Source organism: Rhinolophus sinicus, linkage group LG11 (genome assembly GCF_036562045.2).
Source record: "Rhinolophus sinicus isolate RSC01 linkage group LG11, ASM3656204v1, whole genome shotgun sequence".
Classification (NCBI taxonomy): Eukaryota; Metazoa; Chordata; class Mammalia; order Chiroptera; family Rhinolophidae; genus Rhinolophus; species Rhinolophus sinicus.
In genome coordinates, this window is record NC_133760.1 from 32,905,140 (window position 1) to 32,922,370 (window position 17,231).

The window sequence follows — 17,231 nt, forward strand, 5'->3', positions numbered from 1 at the left end:
ATCATTTTATGTGTTTTATTTAGTAGGGAATCATAAGAGATTTTATTTAAAAATGAAAAACTTTAAAAATTGCTTCCAAGTCTAGTGTGATTAGAGGCATGGACTTTGGGGCTGAACAAACCTGGGATCATATACCAGCTCTCATACCTCCACAGCTATGTGACCTTAGGCAAGACATTTGCCCTCATTAAGCCTCAGTTTTCTTAATCTGTATAATGGGGATCATAATCCTAACTCCACAGAGTTGTTTTGAGGGTTAAAAGCAGTGTAGAATTCCAGGGTTAATGGGACTTAGAAATCCACACAACACTTCCATTTTATAGACATTCAGCAAATTAATTCAACAGATATTTCCCTTGCTATGGGAAGGTGCTGGCCTTGGCTTTGGTGAAGACACAAGACCCTGAGGTGAAGGCCTGTGTTGATGCAGAGGGGAATGGGCTTAGGACATCCGGCCCCCTAGGCTCTCCCCTGAACAATATGCTATTCCATGTCTGCAGAGCTGCAAATGTGAGCCACACCATCCTCATGATGCCTGGCTTGGGCAGCTGTGTCCAGGGCCCATTCCGTTTGGCTATCAACCCACCCCTCTCCTCCAGCTCTAGGATAACATACATAGATAACATAGATAAAGCTCTTAAGCCCCTGGCCAGAGAGCAGATTCTGTCCCCACCCCCACCTCAATGCACATACTCCAGGTCATTCAATTCCAGGGAAGAGAAAGGATTTAGGAAGCAAAAATCAGGGTAAAGTAGGTCACAGCAGGAGGATGGTAATCCCCCTGATGGCTGGCCAGAGCAGTCAGTCCCTAGCTCCTAGAAGCAGGATGCTCTTGTCCACCTACCAAGTATGGCTCTGGGAAGAATTTGGGGGTTTGGAGGTCCAGCACCATCCCTCCTAAGAGTACGCCCAGACTGAGGGAGCTGCTGCAAGATAACACATCCTCCACACAGGGGTCATTCTCAGTCTAAACTCTTGCTAATTATAAACTGCCTATGCTGGCCTTAGAGATTCTATCTTTCATTCTACACAGTCCCACAAGTGCACTCGTTATACCCAGCCCTAGATCAGATGCTAGAGACACAAAGAGGACCCTTGGGGAGCCCACAGACAGGAATTCTGACCTAGACCCAGACAATAACAACCCAGTGTTATCAGTACTGAGACAGAAGAGAGAGCCCAGGAGCTGTGTGGATTTGCAGGAGGCTGCTGATTCAGCTTGGAGTCAGGGTTAGGGAATACTTCCTGGAGGAGATGACACTGAAAAAGAAGTAGGAGTTCACCAGGAGAAAATGGGGAAGGGTATTCTGAGCACAGAGGATAGATGTACAAAGACCTATAAGAATAAAAGCCTGGACTTTTCTTCTGGAAAATTCTGGTGGTCAAAGGGGGCAGATCTGGGAGGGCTGTTTTTCTGAACTTTCTCCTTTGGGTGATGTGAGAAGATAGGTAATGACTGGTTGTGAAGAGAAGTGGGGATAAAAGAACAGGTGACTGAAGGACAGGAGCAAAGACAGGGACGAGAGGGAGTTAATGGAGGCATCTGAGCTAAGTGGAATGGGTGTTCAGGAAGCATGGATGAAGTGGGGCTCCCACACACATGCGTGGAAGTCTCTAGAGACACCTGTCACCCTGCAGCCTAAACAAGGGTCCTATCAGGCCTGATTCTGTCCTGGGGGCCAGCCCCCCAGCATTGGTTTTAGTGTAAATCTAGCCTGCCTAGCTCTGGGCTCCCACCCCTTTCTCCTTCCCTCCCAACTGATTCCTTTGGGCCCCTTGTAAAGCCCTCTCCAACTCAGCCCCACCTCTCCGCCACCACTTGTAAGTCCATCTTACCTCTGTTGCCCCTATCATGCTTCTTCTCTGAAGCCTCCCCTTACCCCAAGGGCTGGGCAGGTAGCTCACTCTGTGCTGCTACAGAGGGGAGTTGCAGGAGTGGACTGAATAAACTGTGGGCAGAGCTGGCTTATGTAGGGCATTCTAGACAATGAGAAGGAGCTTAACAGCAGGATCAGTTTTTCAATATAGAAAATGGAGAGTAAAGGGGAGGGAGTGAGAGTAGAAGCCAGTGAGGAGGTTATGGCAGTGCCCACCTTGGGGTGGTGGCTTGAAATAGGGTCCTGGTGCTGGTGGTAGAGACTGATCAAGAGAGGGTCTCGCCCTGTCTGAGACTCCTCCTTCCCTCAGGATCTGCCCATGCTGATTCTTGCTCTTCCTCTCTTCCAGGATGAACAGGGGCGCCTCATACCAATTCTATGCTTCCAGAATTGGGATTGTTTTGACTTCACGCTGCACACCTCTTCTCAAAGTGCAAGTTTGTGGAGAACAGAGGTCAGGGGAACCCTCAATGTGACCCCAGTCTCTGTAGCTTCAGGTCACTTTGGGGACCTGAATGTAGACTCCAACAGGGGCCCCCCACCTTCTGGAACAGGCTTCTCTGATGATACCAGGATCCCAGATAGGGAGAAGACAGAGCACTTAGTCTGAGCTGTCTTAAAGGCTAGGTAGTAGTTCAGCAGAGGAGGAGGTGAGATGGTCAGGAGCCTGGAGGCAGGAATTAACCTGGGGAGTAGGGGTACGCACTGGGGGTGGGGCGGGACACTCTACCACCTCACAGGGCCCCTAGGGGCTGGGCAGGGCTAGGAATGCCAACTTGGGAGGACGAGCCCCCAGAGCTCTTGGAACCTGCATGCAATGGAAAGCTCTAAGCTGCCCCTGGGAAATGAGTGTTTGTAAAGATAAAGCTTGAGTCTCCTGTGGCGCCCTTCACCCCACCCAAACCATCTTGGATCTCAGCTTCAGGAGGCCTCAACCGCAGCCAGGTGTAGCCAGAAGAAAGGAAGTAGATTACTACAAATATTAATACCTTTAATGAAAGCTGAGTGCACTCTGCAGAGCCTTGAGGGCAGCCACCAGAGCAGGGGTGGCAGCAAGGGCACTGCTATCCGACCCCAATGGCTAGGCCAGAGGCCCCAGGAGGCAAGCGAGCACCAGAACAGTGGCCACTAGCAGCAGGGGTGTGAGGGCCAGGGTGGGGGCAGGTGCTATCGCCCGCAGTGTCACCTGGTTGGTCTCAGGGCCCGCACCATGCTCCCGGACGTGCACAGGGGCACCGCACAGTGTGTGCAAGTTATCCGGGTGTGGGGCCCGGCGAGCTTCTTGCTGTTGAGACTCCCACACAGCAGCTACCTCCGGGCAGCCCAACAGGACTCGCGAGACACAGGTGTGAAAGTCATTCCAAAACCTGTTAAGGGGTGAAGGGAATTAGGAGGGCAAGGAGGCTTTGGGATGAGGTCACTCAGGTTGGTGGGAGTCAGGCTGCTGCCCTGGTACCTGCAGATAGTCTCCAGCTCGCCTCCATGGCCCATGATACCCTCCAAGCGGATGAGACACTCAGCGAAGCCCCGGAATATGGTGTGACAGTCGCCTGGGCCCTCAGCTGCTGCTGCCAAGGGAGATACAAGGACTGGCGGTGGGGTGGAAAATGGTTGATAGGATGAGCCAGCCCCTCCCAACCCCCAGGGGCTTGTTTACCTTGGTATGTTCTGGGGACGTGACTCAGCATGAAAGGGGTGCCCTAGGGAAATGTGGGGCATATCTGGGGATCATCTGCTTTGTCTCCCTTCTAGAGGGGACCAGGCAGGATACATGCAGGGGAAGCAAGGGAGGCAGAGTAAATGTGCCTGCGTCCCAGGAGTCGGCTGTTCCTCTGAGCTTCTTGGGCTTCTTCAGCCTCAAGTCAGGTAATGATGGTCCAAGTAAAGGAGTCAGGACATGGTGAAGGGGGGCACAGTCCGGAGCCACACAGACCTATTCCCACACCATCCAGTTTCTCTGCAGCCTAGACAAGCTTTCCTTGACCTTCCCACCCTATTCCCAAAGACAGGTATTTTTGGATGGGTTGCAGGATAGAGGGGGTCAGGATCCAGGCCAGACCCTAACAGAGGACCTCAGGGATCCCAAGTCTGGCCTAGGAATTCCCCCAAAGGCCATGTATCCCTTTACCAGAATAGGGGCTGAGAAATTTTGGGTCCTTCCCCCACAACTAGGGCTCAGTTCACATCCCTTACTTTTGGTACTGAAGCCACTAGTACACATCCCCTCCCTGGAGCCTGGCGCCTACTTACCACCCTGGCTCCTAGCTCTCAGAAAGGCTGTGCCCTAGCTCCCACACACCCTAAACCCAGTCTGGTGAGAGGGTGTGTGCAGCCCAGGCCTGTCCAGTATGCCTGCACTCACCAAGTGGTGGTAATAGCAGCAGCAGCAACAGCCCCAGTGCACGGGGTGGTTGCTGGCGGTGGAGGCGGCGGCGGCAGCAGCAGCAGCGCATGATTCCGGGCTAGGAACCTAGTGTCAAGAGCTAGCAGCTTGGAGTGCAGCCCTTCAGCCCAACCCCCGGAAGGAGGGACTGTGATTGGATGACAGCCGGGGGAGGGACTTGAAGGCCAGCAGGCGGCCCCGCCTCCAGTACACAGATTGTCAAAGGATAGAGGTGCGCGGGAGAGAATAGCCCAGTGGCACAGGACCCTCGCCTCAGAGATCAAGAGAGGAGATCTGGGAAGGCAGTTGTGCTGATGAAGATAGGTGTCCAGACCACTGGAGGGGGTTGGCCTCCACAGAGCTCCACAAAGGTAGAAGAGAGGGGCCAGGGAACAGAGGGCAGTAATCAAAGGCACACCAAAAACACACCAAAAGCACATACATACTCCATTTTATTCCAAAAGCATTTAATCGAATTTCTCAAAAACAACAAAAGATCCAAAGCAGAGGTAAAGAGAAAAGTGGTATTACAATCTCGGGAGGTCATGCTCCAGGCATGGCAGAACCCAAGAAGGCACAATACCGACCCTGGGCCCAGCCTAAACCTGCTGGCTAGCATAACTTGTAGAACACAGCCAAGTGTTCATAACTTGTAAAACACTTCCCCCTCAACCACCGCAGAGGTGGGAGCCTGAACAGGTCAAGGGCAGACATGATCCTGCTTCGGCCTAGTCTTGTCTGCTGGCCTTCCGTGCCATCCCAGCCCTGGGCAAGGCAGGTTTAGCTAAGGGAGGCTGGGGGTCACAAGGCCATGAAGCATGAGGCTGAGACGCCGGGCCACTTTGCCAAGGGAGTTGTGTGGCTCGACCTGCAGGAACTGGAAGAGCTTCTGGCGCACCTGGGCCATGACAGAGCCCATGTGGTCCCGAGTGATGGGGTCACTGTGGTCCAGGTGCATCACAGCCTCTTCCAGGTAGCTGGGAGTGAAGGAAAAGGACAGGCTACAGGTGGGCTCCCGCAGATGGGAGCGCCCCCTGGTGGCCCAGAGGCCCAGAGGGACTCCTGACAAGGGAGGCCTCCAAGCCTGAGATGGGAGGGGGCAAGGGAGACAGATGGAGAAATAGAGAGGGGAGTGAGGCTGGAGTGGGAGTCTCTGCTTTGAACTCTGCCCCACCTCTACCCCAGCCCATCCCCTGGTCCTACCATGTCGGCTCACCTGAGCTTGAGGTCAGTTCGAGTGCCAAGGTCAGAGGCCAGCTGCTGAATGAGGGAAAGGAGCACGGGCTGGGAGAGTGGGCAGGGTGGCTGCCCAAAAACCTGGCCTGGGTCCACAGTTTCACACACATACAGCACCAGGTTCAGGTCAGCAGCTGTCAGGGCCTAGGTAGAAAATAGTGTTTATAGCTAACGTCAGGATGGAATCCCGCTTGTCTGCCTGTGTAGCCAGGATGACCAGAGTGGGATACTGAGGGCTCCAGAAAGGGATGTCCAGGGGCCCAGAGAGAACACTGCGTTACTCTAGGGGGTCAGGAAAGACTTCCTGAGAAGTGTGGTCATGAAGCAAGGTTGGATGAGGTAGGAAGAAAGGGATCCAGGGTTTAGGTAGAGGGAAAAGCAGGGAGAAATGGTCTGGAGGCCAAAGAGAACAAAAACACCCAGAGCCTGATGGATAGAGGGGAATGTATGGTGGATGGGCCTTGGAGAGCCGAAGGAGACATCTGACCCTTACTGGACATGAAGCCTGGCATACCTGCTGGAAGGCCTGATTGAGGTGGCCCTGCTGCAGCAGCTGTAGGATATGGGCTTGTTGGGCCTGGCAGTCGAGGAGGGCAGTGGGGACAGGTGTGCCAGCAGCTGAGCGCATGGCCTGCATGATGCTAGAGGTGACGGCGGCCTGCTGCTCCTTGAGTGCCACACTCACCTCACCCTTAACAATGCGCTGCACCTGTGCTAAAATGGATTCCTGCAGGCTGCAAAAGGGAGGGAGAAAAACTAGGTAGACGGGAAGTCCGGTCTGGCTCTTTTCAAACCCACCACCTTTCCCAGTACCCTGCCCACACACCTGCCCACAGCCACATGCAGCTGGTGCTGCACCTCAGCCCGAACACTGCTGGACACAGTGGCTGCCATCTGCTCAGTGGCACCCTGCAGGGTGCTGACCAGGCCCCGCAGCTGGGCCAACACAGGCTCCCGTGCCTCCTGCTCTCGCGCCTTCCGGCTCTTCATGTGGCTCTCTAGCTGCTGCAAGTCTGAGAGGTGACCGTGGGGGCAGTGAGAGGGAAGGTAAGGCAGAAGGAGACAGCCTCTCCCACCGTGGGGCACATGGTTCCACTCACATTCCTGTGTGCCCAGTCGGAAGCTGTCATTGATCTGTTGGAACATGGCCTGGCAGCTCTTCTCGAAGGCGGGCAGCACCACACTCTGGAAGGCTTCACGGTACGCGGCCTGCATTGGCCCCTGCAAGGTGTCTGCAGCGGCCCGGGCGATGGCATCCGTCAAGTTCTGGGACAGAAGGAAGGACTTGGCTGAGTTGAAAGCCTGAGCCCAAGTTGGCCTGACCAGGCCCACCAAGCACCAGCCTCCCTCTCTTGGGCCCTATCGCACCTTGGACTTCAGCAGCTTGGAGATATTCTCTTTCATACTACCCTCCACGGCCGTGAGCTTGGTGGCCACTGAGTTGCTCAGTTGGCTTGCCACGGGCTCCAGGCTCCTAGACACACCTGGGGCAGGGTGAGGAGGGACAGGTAGAGCCATGAGAGGAAGCTTGATAGGTAGGGGCCCCACTCCCACCAGGCCCACCCAGAAGAAATCTCTATGCAAAACTCACATGGAGGCACTGTCTTCTTGATCTCGTCCCGTAGGCTGCGCTCCAGCCGCCCAGCCACAGCTGAAGACAGCGCCTGGGACAGCTGTTGCGTCAGCTGCTCTTGCAGCTGCCCACCCCGTTGCTGCCCTTCTGCCAGTGCGCGCTCCAGCCGCCGCTCTGCGTTACAGCTAAGGAACAGGCCTGGTCCAAGAATGCTACAGCTGCCCCAACCCCTCTTGATGCTGGGCCACTGCCCACAAGGATACGCTCCTGTTCGTGTCGGGACTCGAGGGCACGTTCTACGTGGCCTGCGACAGTGCTCTGCAGGCCTTCGAGTTGGGTGCACAGACGCTGCAGTAGCTCTTCTTGACTGTGCTGCAGCTCCGCCAGTTCTCTCTGCTGTTGCCAAATTATTGCTGGCCAGTCCTCAGGGGGCTCTGCCACCTGCCAGTACCACTGACAGTCACATGATGCTGTCCCACCCATCACACACACCAGACCAGGGAATGGCCCCGAACCCTTCCCTACCCTCAAGGAGTCTTAGAAGTAGAAAGGCTGTTTTCTCACTCACCTGGTGCTCCATGAGCCGAGATCCCACCGCTGAATCCCTGCCATAGGCGAGAAGCACCTCAGGCCTAGACAGCCTGGGGACCACCCCTCTCCCTCGACCCAGGACCCCTCCTACCCGTCATCCTTTTTGCCCTTCCTCTTGAGCTTGGGTGAGGCCCGAGGGGATCCCTTGGTCTTCCAGTCCTTGGCAGGCAGCCGTGGAGTGGGAACTTTGGTGCCAAAGCTCCCTGCAGCAGAGGCAAGGCTGGCCACCTCGTCATCATGGTCACTATGGGAAAGGGAGAGAGAGGGATAAACGCCTACCACTTGCTGACCCTCCCTCGTGAGAGGAAGGGTATGGGGTGCCACCTACCTTTGTTCCGCGCTGGTGTCCTGGCTGTCATGTTGCTGCAGCAGGTGATAAGGAGGTCGGTGAAAGGCCAGGCTCTTGTGCTTTTCCTGGAGGCCATTCCGGGGGCTGTGGGGACAGCCGGACTCATCAGTGGACGACTCTATCTGAAGCTCCTACCATCAGCACACTGTTCCCCTCCCAAGCTCCTCACCTTTCGGCCAGGCTGCTACAGGTCTCCCGAGTAATGTCTGGTGCTGTTGGCCAGACCTGACTGTCAGGGGCTGTGGCCTCTTGGGTCAAGGCCACCTCCAGGAGAGAAGGGGTACTATGCCGATCCCCGTCCCCAGGGCCTCCATCCAGGCCAACCTGGGTCCCAAGCTCGGGCCCCGGCCGGGGCCGCGGGGACAGCAGGTGTAGCGCTGAGGCGGCTGAGGCCATACTGTCTGGCTCAAGGCCCTCAGGAGCAGAGGAGCCAAAGCCCCGGGACAGGGCCTCGGAGGCGATCTCAGGGATGTCTTGGGACAGGGCAGTGGAAGCCGAAGAGATAACATCCGGGGAGCGGGTACGGCTGGGGGAAGCCTGGGGTAGCCCCAGAGGCTCTACTTCCTGCAGCTCCAGGGAGAGTCCAGAGGCAGCAGTAGGCACCTGAGGTGAACCAAAAAGGGGACATAGGTGGTGGGAAATAGGGGTGGGGAGAGGCAGAGATGAGGCACTGGTATTTGTAGCAATGAGAGATGGGACAGTGGGGAAGGGGGAATGCAGTCAAAAACAGCCACAGCCCAGGAGGAGAGGTGGTAGGGATGAAGAGGCTCAGGAGTTGCCCTCCAGGGAACGGGAGGCTAAGATGACCTCGGGGAAACATGGACCACCTGAGGCAGAATAAGACAAGCAGAGAGGGTGCAATGGGAAGAGCACCTTCCCGCTGCTATACACCCACTACCCTGCACTTCACACACAAGCGCACACTCACACACCTGTCCGGGCCCTTTGGGAGTCAATTTGTCGGCTGGACCTGGGAGCAGGCCAGGCAGGAGGCCTCGTGGGCTTGCCTGCAGGCTGCTGCTGCTGCTCAGTGTCAGACTGCCATCCAGCTGCAGCTTGTGGCTCAAGGTCAGTTCCTCAGGGGACCTGGTGGCAGGAAGGCTGAGGCATAAGCAACCAGAGCTTGACGTCACCTGGTGCCATCTCCTGCCATCCCCCAACTCTGACCCTCACTTCACCTAGGCAAGGAGGGGTCTACAGCGGAGGTACTGCTCAAGGCGGACACAGCTGTCAGAGAGGAGCTGCTGCTGCTGCTGCTGCTGCCACCGCTGCTGCTGCTGCTGCTGCTGTTACTAGGGGATGCAGCGATCTGAGGAGATGAGAGAGGAAGCGCTGTGGCCTGTGGGTGGGGATTCCTAGGTCTCCCTGCCCTGAGCATCAAGCCCCTCCCCCAGCATACCTGCTGCAGGGAGGTACTCGGTGTCATGAAAGCGTCAGGTGTCATCAACTTGGGCTTGGTCTCACTGCTCAGACTGAGGAAGTCAGCGGGTGCAGGCAGTTCCACAATGCGTCGGAGATCAGGCTGGGAGCCGTGAGCAGCGGACTCCAGGCCCTCGGAACCCAATTCCGGCTGAGACTCTCCAAATGCTGTGAGGAAAGCTGTCACTTGAGTCAGATCTCAGACCTCGGCCAGTCAAATCTGATCCCCTCTCATCCCTCACTCACCAAAGTCCTCGTGGGCAGTGTGGATAGGGAGCGGGGCCACCACATCAGGGTTCAGCTGTGGCTGGAAGCGGATCTGCACATCTTGCAATGCCCTACAGGAGGAGAAGGAGAATAGGAGCGGGCTCGAGGGGCCAGCCAGGAGGGTGAGGAGGGGCACAGCGAGGGCACAGGGCGGCGACCCCGACATACTCACTTAGTATGCACACAAAAGAGCTTGATGAGCACACCGGCTGCAGACTCCATGGTACCAGCTCCGTGGGGCCCATCTGCAAGGACAGTGTGGACCACTAGCCCCTGGCCCTCTGTTCCTGGCGTTCCCTACATACCAACACACCCACCCCTGACCCCGAGCAGCTCACCAGCCCCCAGGCTGTCACTCTCCTCCTCAGCAGGCAGCACCTCAGTGTGCCTCAGCCGGCAGCGGCTCACAACCTGGATACCAAAGCTCAGCACAGGGTGCGTGAGCAGGAACTCAGAGATGGAGCTGAAGCAGGCACGGCCCTCCTCTTGGTTCTGCAGCAGCTCCATCACGTACAGGACCTGTACAGGCAGTGCGTTCACAGCTGACCTCAGAGGCTGTGAGGCCTGTGGATGTAACATACACCCCTGCCCTCCCTGATGATACCAGCCCTGCCCAAGGGTGCCCCCACTGCAGTCTACCTTCCGCTGCACATCACTGAGAATCAGGTATTCTGCGGAGAGGTCCAAGCAAACTTTGAGGCTGGGGAGCACACTCACTGAGCTGAAGATATCTGGGGAGAAGCTGAGGTGCCGCGAGGCAGGATGAATGAGACTGAGAAAATGGGAAGAAGCCACATCCCCAGCCCTGCTAGCCCTGGCCTCCCATGCTTACCGAATGGTCTGTAGGCAGGTCCAGGACACCGTGCACCACATCTTTAACTCCCGATTCTGGTCAGCACCAGTAATGAGGAACCTCCAGAAAGGGACCCTGCAAAGCAACAAGGCACTGAGTGACTGGCTGGTCCCCCTGCTGGGAGCCCAAGCTCCAGCCCACCACCCACCTGCCTGCCCACTCACTCACTCAGGATCCTGTTTCTTATGGTTGTCACAGAACAAGAGGCAAGAGAGGGGCCGACCGTCATGAGGCTTCCACTCATGCAAACACCTGCAAGCAGGCAGATAAGGGGCCTGAGTGGGTGATCTGGTCCCCTACGCGGGGGTTCCCAACCCCTCAGGTCCTGCTTTACCTTGGTTCATCCTGCCCCTCAATGTAGATCTGCCAGAACTTGATAAAGCCATCGTGGCTTGCAGTAGCCAGCACAGTCCCATCAGGTGAGAGGGCCCCTTCACTCAGGTACTGGGAAGAACCCAAAGAGCTTTGGTTTGCCACCTGACTAGAGGTGGGAGCAGCCTGTCTCAGGTGAGAATGATAGCGAGCTAGATTGACCCACAGTGAATTTGCACATTTGTGTGAAAGACTGAATGAATGGGGGGCCGTAAAGAAGATCAGACCCACGGGGTGCAGCCATGTTAGGCATGAGCTCCACAGGTAAGGGTCTCTGTGCTCAGAGGCCCCATGGGCAGAATGCTATAAAGATGTCTGGGCAGCTGTGGGTACGGGAATAGATGAGGGACATATGGAGGGAGGGCAGGGGAGACAGTCAGTTGTAGTCTTACTGTGCTGTGGCCTCTTACTACGATGAAGCCCTGCTTGATTTGGCCGATATCCACAGGCCAGGTGCTGTGGTGGGAGCGGAGCATGTCCAGGTCCCACACCTCAGCCTGGAGGGTACAAAGAGGTGAGTGTTCAGCCCGTGCCCACACCATAGCTGCTCCATCCCCTCCCCGGCCCCCATTCCCAGCCCCCTCACCCGGTCCTCATGCAACAAGGCCACTGTTGGGCTGCCCTCCTCACAGCAGTCCTCACTCTCCTCGGGGATGAAGGGACACCAGATGATCCTACGGAAGTGGTTCAGTGGCGTGCCCTCTGGCTGCCGGATATGGACCAAAATCTCTTCTCTGAACAGGGCGTTAAGGGCAAGACAGGTGGATGATGAGATGTGTCTGGCAGCCCTAGCTCCACCCACCTTTCTTCAGTCCCCATCCCACCACAGGGAAAGGATACTGAATTTTGCCATTAACCAGAGCCAAGCGCCACACGAACAGGTTGCCTGCCTCGTCCAGGCAGGCCAGCTGTGAGGAGTTGAGGTGTGCGAAGGTCAGGTCGGCCACACTGCCTGTGAAGCCCTTGAGTAGGGTCCGCTCCGAAGTGCTGACACTGATCACCCGCACCATCGCCGAGCCATTGTTGGCAGCTGGAAGCAGGAGAGTAGTTGGCCAGGAGTATGGAGGCCTAGGCAGCGGCAGAGAAGCCCTGCCCTTGCCTGCCTCACTGCCGCCACCCGTCTCAGGCTTGGTTTTCCCACTTGGCTCCCCAAAGCCTGGCAGAGGTGGGGGAAGCACAGACAAGCTTTCCATTGTATCCCTAAGGTCTGAGTGGGCTGAACGGCCTGATACTGAATCTGCATCTCTGGGACTTCTAGCAGAACACCTCCCTCCGCTCCCCTGCCCCTACTCACCCCGAATAGCATAGGCCAAAAAGGAGTTGGACACAGCAATCAGGTTGCCATAGTAGTATTTCTGCTCCCAGTCATACTTGGCAACAGGCTGGATTTTCACCTGAGAACCAAGGGTGAGGCAGGTCGTAGAAGCTGAGGGCTGGAGCAGCTTTCCCAGAGCTTAGGTGGCCCCCAGCAACCCTGGGGACAGCAGAGGCCACATGTGCAAGCCCAGTCACCCAATCACAACTCCTGGAACCAGATTCCCACAGACACTTGGTAAACAACCCTGGCTTCCTGAGACTGAGACATGCTACCTGTCTGTTAAGGTGGTCCCCATAGAAACTGGCACCATGAGGGGAGAGGGACAGGCTGAATGTGTCCCCATTCACCATATATGCCACAACATCCTGGTACTCACCTTGTTGCTCCCCCGTGCTTTGCTCGAGATGCTTGAGTCACTGCTGGCCACAATCTCTACCTCCTTGGCCAAAATCCCAATGCAGGTGGAGCTGTCGTCTCCCGAGAGGCAGCTGGGGGGAAGGGTGCACAAGCTTTATTCCTGTTCGCCCCAAGTCTCAATGGGTAGGGTTGGGATAGGGAAAGGATATAGCCACCGTGGAGAAGGTATCCAATCCCAGATGTACAGCTCTGCCTGGTCCACTAGTCCCCAGACCCACAGCTCTTCTTGCCCTGCTCCATCCTTGGGAATGCTAAACCAGGAGCCTAACCTTCAGATCCAGGCCAACTCTTGAGCTTGTCCTCACCCCTCATCCTAGTACAAGCTCAGTGTGGTTAAATGTTCCATCCCAGAGCGTCTAGTCCGGGAGCAGCAGAGGCTGCTGGCCCTTCTCTCCCCCATCTCATGCCTTCAGCTAGCAGATGCCCCCAAGGGCCCCATTACCACTACCATCTCCCAGGCACTCACATGACCTGCTTCTCCTGCAGGTTAATAGGTGGCATGGCCCGGAGACCAGGCTTGTTTGCTGAAGTACCATCACCTGAGCAGAGGGGGTCTGGGACCAGGAGCCCATTGAGGTCTCCATTGTAGGTGTTAGATGGCCGCTGATTCTCTGCACTGGAGCCTGGAGACAGAGAGAGCCACTATTAGGAGTTTGTTCCACCTGCATATTGGCCTTTCCTCCTGCAGAGCTTCCTTTCAGAACCGTGAGGTGCTCTAGGGACACTCAACTGAGGCATGTCCACGGAGAGGCGGGCCCTTTGCTCATCTCTCATTCCATAACACTGATGGTGAAGCCAATATATGCCAAGACCAAGGATGAGCATGAGGCTCTTCTACCTGGGAGTGGGCTGCAAGCTATCAAGGATCCTCTGAAGCCAATTAAACTCAGGGACTCTGTATACTGGAGGGAGGGCACGGGCAAGGGTCAGGACAGACTTCAGAGAAGAGGCACCGTCAGAGCGAGTGTGGCTGGAACACAAACATGGGAAGGATGGAGGGAAAACAAGGCTGCAGAGATCTCAGGTATGCGGCTGGGTGCTTAGATTCTCTCTGTGGCAATGAGAGTCACAAAAGGCTTTTACAAGGGAAGGTGACATGGTCAGCACTGGCCAGAGGGCTGATTGCTCTAGGGCAGCATGCTGGACAGTTGAGAAGCTGGGTGAGAGGTACCAGGGCCTACACCAAGGTAGTGGCAGGGATTGGAGGAGAGAGGATGGGCTCCTAGGGCATGGAGGGACATTGATAAAATGTGGGAGTAAGAAAGGAAGAAGGCCTGCCCCAGATTGCTCAGAAAAAGCTACCTTGAGCAGGTAAACAAACTCAGGATGAACGGACATGAAGGAGCTGGGCAACGGGGAGGAAAACTATGGGGTAGCGTGTGGAGTCAGGAAAGACAGCATTTCAGTTGTTTGCCATCAGCTGAGTGTCAAGCACCCTCACAGGCTGTGACACTACTCCAAAAGTCCCAGGGGGCAAGGAGACTAGGGTTCCACATTCGGGATCACAGCATGTTTCTAGTCGCAAAACAGTCTGGGGTCTGACATGGTCCTCCAGTGAGAGGAGACAAGCCAGAGCTACTTGACAAACAGGAGAATCAAGTACCAATCAATAAACAAGGAGTTCAGTGGAAAGCTTCCAGGCCACTTAAGTTGGATCAGAGCCACCTTAGCTGCTCAGGGGTAAGCTGACCACTCTCCTTCCTAGGCAGGCTACCATGAGGACAAACAAGCTGCATAAGGTTGGCCATGCCAGGTGCCACCAAACCGTTGTGGAGTCTAGTCTACACCGCAGCTAACGAGGATGAAAGTCCCAAGCAGAGCTCATGAGTAAAGGGAGCACGCTCCGGGCCTGGGACAAAGGGCTCAGTGGTTTCAGGCAGATGGATTTGCTCAGGGAACGGGGCAGCAAAAACGACCCAGAGTGAGCACCAGTGCCTGCTTCCAATAGCAGCCAGTTTGCGCCTCCCAGCAGGTTTAAGAACAGCGTCTGAGGAAACACCAATTCTCAGCTCCTACCACTACACACCTACACCACCATTACCAGCCAGTCTTTCAACCACAACTTTTCACAGGTCCCCAAACCAGCGAGAAAACTTTGGTACCTTCACACGTGCTCTTTCTTTGTGAATGCCTTTCCTGACACCCAAGCTCCTGTTCATATCACGAGACGTAGCATAAATGTTGTCTCCTCTCTCAGACCCGTTGTCAGGCATTCTCCAGCCCCCACCCCACCTATCCTATCCCCATCAAAATACCAAAACATTTCTCTCCTTCAATAACAACAGAATTATATTACAACCTCCTTTAGCTCTGTGTTCTGGGGGCTTTTGAGGGCAAGAGAAGTTCTGAGGTATCACTGAAATTCCAAATAAAGTCTAAATGAATGTAAATAAACTAGGGCTTGCAGATGTTTATAAGCTAATCCAATCAGGGCCACCCAATCTGATATTTGCCTTAATCCCAGAAAGGACACGGAATTGGGAGTGGCCACTTTCCTCCTGAATATCAGTTTCAGGACAGCATGCCTGGGGTCTGTATTATAGGAGGTACAAGTTGCAGAGGGGGATCAGTGGCTCCTCAGCACAGCACCTAGATCTAGACACAGAACTCAGCTACGGAGCACCGACTAGGCCTCTGAAGTATGGCAAAAGGGTAGGGAACCCAGGCCAGTCCCAGGAACACTACAGACCTTGGGGCCAGGACACCAGGGGAGCCCTGCGGATTCAGAGAAGGGGCTTCACCTTCAGCTGAGACGCTGAAGGACGAGGCAAAACGGCCCGGGCAGGGATGGGTAGGGATCGCACCCGGGGGTCTGCGCCCTTCCGCGTCAATCTCAGGGTTTTACCGCTCTGACCCTCATCTGCCCTCACCAGCCAGCCGGGAGAATGCAGAGCCGGTCTGAGGGACCTGTGGGCCCTGAGGGCGACCCTGGCCAGAACCGCTCCTCTGCCCGCTCTGCGAGGGCCCACCCACACTGTCCCGGCTCACCCCCCGCGGGACGGTCCAGCTTGAGGATGTCCCGTAGGTGCTGCGTGGCGTCCTCGATGTCGATGCTCGCGCAGGAGGAGGCCATGGGCCCAGCCGCGGGCGCCCTGTTCGCGCCGCGTTCCTTTCGCTGCTGCCGCGCACAGTCCAGCAGAGCACACCCGCGCCGGGGCCAGACAGCGGGAGACCGGTCACTACACTCCGTCCACACGCAGCCCACAAACCGCCGCCCGCACCGCGTCCCTGAGCCCCTCCAACCCCACCAACCACCTCCACTTCCGGCCCGCCGGCTCCTCTGCTCCCGGAACCTGTGCGGACTGGAGAAGAAAGGTTCCGGGATGGGGGCGGACGCCTTGTCCCTTCAGGAGCCTGTCTCCCTCCATTCCCTTTCCCGTGCCAGCGGGGTCCGGAGAGTGCAACTGAGGCAGAGCAAATGTCCATGTACTGGTCCTCCTAAAGCCCTGCTAGCATCAGGATTATCCCGACTGGTCCATGCCCACTCCCAGGTCATGGATTCATGATTGGCCTAGGACTGGGTCAACTCGGCCACCCAGCTGTTGTCAGACCCCACCCCCCCACGCCCCCCAAGGAACAAGCTGAATTGGCAGGAACTTAGGTTTCCCTTTAGTAAATGGGTCAGTGTAACCCAATGCCTGAGGGGACCAGTGATGTCAGAAGCCCCAGGAATTCCAAGGGCAGGAGAGACAGATAGTCCCCCCACAAACATCCCCTTGCCCAACCTGGCACCCTCAGGCAGGAAGAAAGAAACCAGTTTACAAACACCTCTTTATTGCAGACATTTCAGGCACAGGTACATGGAAGAAGCTGCATTGCAGATTTTACACAGGGTGGTTTAAGAGGCAGCAGGTACCTCTCTCCCCTACCCCACCCCCCTAAATACACAGAAGCCTAGAAATAAGCCCCACTGAAATGTCCTGAGTATGCTGTCCTTTCAAATGCACATCATCCAGTCCCACGACCAGTATAGCCAGGCAACCTCTGGGGGTCTGAGAAAGTCCTTGGCCTCCATCCATAGTACAGGAGAGAAGGGAGTGGGTACAGGTCAAGCATAGCTGTGGTGCCCTAACCAATCCTAAAACCCTAACGGGGCACCATCCCAAGTCCTGGGTTTGGTTCCAGCCTGTGGTTGCTACCCTGCCACCAGGTCTCAGGGCTAAAGGGCTAGATTTGCCCTGGGCAACCTGTCCCCTGAACTGAGGAGCACAAACTGCCCCGATAGCTAAGACTTCCTGGAATTTGAAGACAGTGAGGTGTGTGGTAAGGGACGGAATAGAAGGAGGCCTAAAGACTCCTTGCAGAGAGGTCTGAACAGTGAGAAATCCGAGAGCATGAATCCCTCAGATTCAGATGGCCTTCTTTCATAGCTCTAAATCTGTACTCCAACACAGCCAGGCCTGGATCTGTAGGCACTGGAAGCTGGCTGGTCTGGGCACTTGCCTTTGAGCAATCTAAAGCAGGTGGTACAGGATCTGAGCTGCTGTCTTCTTGGTTGGGGTTTGTGGGGTACCCTGGATGTCATCCAGACCCTTCTGGGGATAGAATAGGCCCCTCTCCCTCAAATCTTTCTTCA

At 56.0% G+C, this 17,231-nt stretch overlaps 2 protein-coding genes across 5 annotated transcripts; both read right to left on the bottom strand.

The window, feature by feature from the left end:
• Positions 1 to 2,851: 2,851 nt before the first annotated feature.
• Positions 2,852 to 4,398, bottom strand: NRN1L (neuritin 1 like). 3 transcript variants are annotated; one of them, XM_019756251.2, is made up of 3 exons: positions 4,240 to 4,398; positions 3,334 to 3,466; positions 2,852 to 3,244 (listed from the first exon to the last, which is right to left on the bottom strand). In XM_019756251.2, the coding sequence occupies exons 1-3, from the start codon at positions 4,328 to 4,330 to the stop codon at positions 2,959 to 2,961; spliced, it is 510 nt and encodes a 169-aa protein (XP_019611810.2). In that variant the 5' UTR covers positions 4,331 to 4,398; the 3' UTR covers positions 2,852 to 2,958. The 3 variants fall into 3 exon arrangements, with proteins under 3 accessions (XP_019611810.2, XP_019611819.2, XP_019611827.2); XM_019756260.2 differs by having other exon boundaries at positions 3,334 to 3,445; positions 4,240 to 4,396; XM_019756268.2 differs by having other exon boundaries at positions 3,334 to 3,442; positions 4,240 to 4,393.
• Positions 4,399 to 4,706: 308 nt separating this feature from the next.
• Positions 4,707 to 15,931, bottom strand: EDC4 (enhancer of mRNA decapping 4). 2 transcript variants are annotated; one of them, XM_019756231.2, is made up of 29 exons: positions 15,644 to 15,931; positions 13,122 to 13,278; positions 12,615 to 12,726; positions 12,215 to 12,314; positions 11,761 to 11,950; positions 11,507 to 11,654; positions 11,313 to 11,417; positions 10,883 to 10,992; positions 10,717 to 10,800; positions 10,528 to 10,623; positions 10,335 to 10,437; positions 10,034 to 10,214; positions 9,868 to 9,940; positions 9,675 to 9,766; positions 9,409 to 9,608; positions 9,188 to 9,318; positions 8,942 to 9,095; positions 8,179 to 8,612; positions 7,989 to 8,093; positions 7,752 to 7,904; positions 7,638 to 7,674; positions 7,333 to 7,510; positions 7,088 to 7,243; positions 6,865 to 6,980; positions 6,597 to 6,762; positions 6,323 to 6,509; positions 6,011 to 6,230; positions 5,477 to 5,640; positions 4,707 to 5,237 (listed from the first exon to the last, which is right to left on the bottom strand). In XM_019756231.2, the coding sequence occupies exons 1-29, from the start codon at positions 15,726 to 15,728 to the stop codon at positions 5,045 to 5,047; spliced, it is 4,230 nt and encodes a 1,409-aa protein (XP_019611790.2). In that variant the 5' UTR covers positions 15,729 to 15,931; the 3' UTR covers positions 4,707 to 5,044. The 2 variants fall into 2 exon arrangements, with proteins under 2 accessions (XP_019611790.2, XP_019611797.2); XM_019756238.2 differs by having other exon boundaries at positions 9,409 to 9,596; positions 15,644 to 15,919.
• Between the last annotated feature and the right edge of the window lie 1,300 nt (positions 15,932 to 17,231).

Bases quoted from the DNA above. Each gene is read 5' to 3' on its own strand.
- NRN1L (XM_019756251.2), bottom strand. From the start codon at position 4,330: ATGCGCTGCTGCTGCTGCCGCCGCCGCCTCCACCGCCAGCAACCACCC. The intron at 3,467-4,239 runs GTGAGTGCAGGC...CCCCACCGCCAG, and splicing joins GCTGCTATTACCACCACTTG to TCCTTGTATCTCCCTTGGCA. The intron at 3,245-3,333 runs GTACCAGGGCAG...ACCCCTTAACAG, and splicing joins GAGCTGGAGACTATCTGCAG to GTTTTGGAATGACTTTCACA.
- EDC4 (XM_019756231.2), bottom strand. From the start codon at position 15,728: ATGGCCTCCTCCTGCGCGAGCATCGACATCGAGGACGCCACGCAGCAC. The intron at 11,418-11,506 runs GTGAGGGGGCTG...TGTACCCTCCAG, and splicing joins CCTTGTTGCATGAGGACCGG to GCTGAGGTGTGGGACCTGGA. The intron at 9,319-9,408 runs GTATGCTGGGGG...TCATCTCCTCAG, and splicing joins CGAGTACCTCCCTGCAGCAG to ATCGCTGCATCCCCTAGTAA.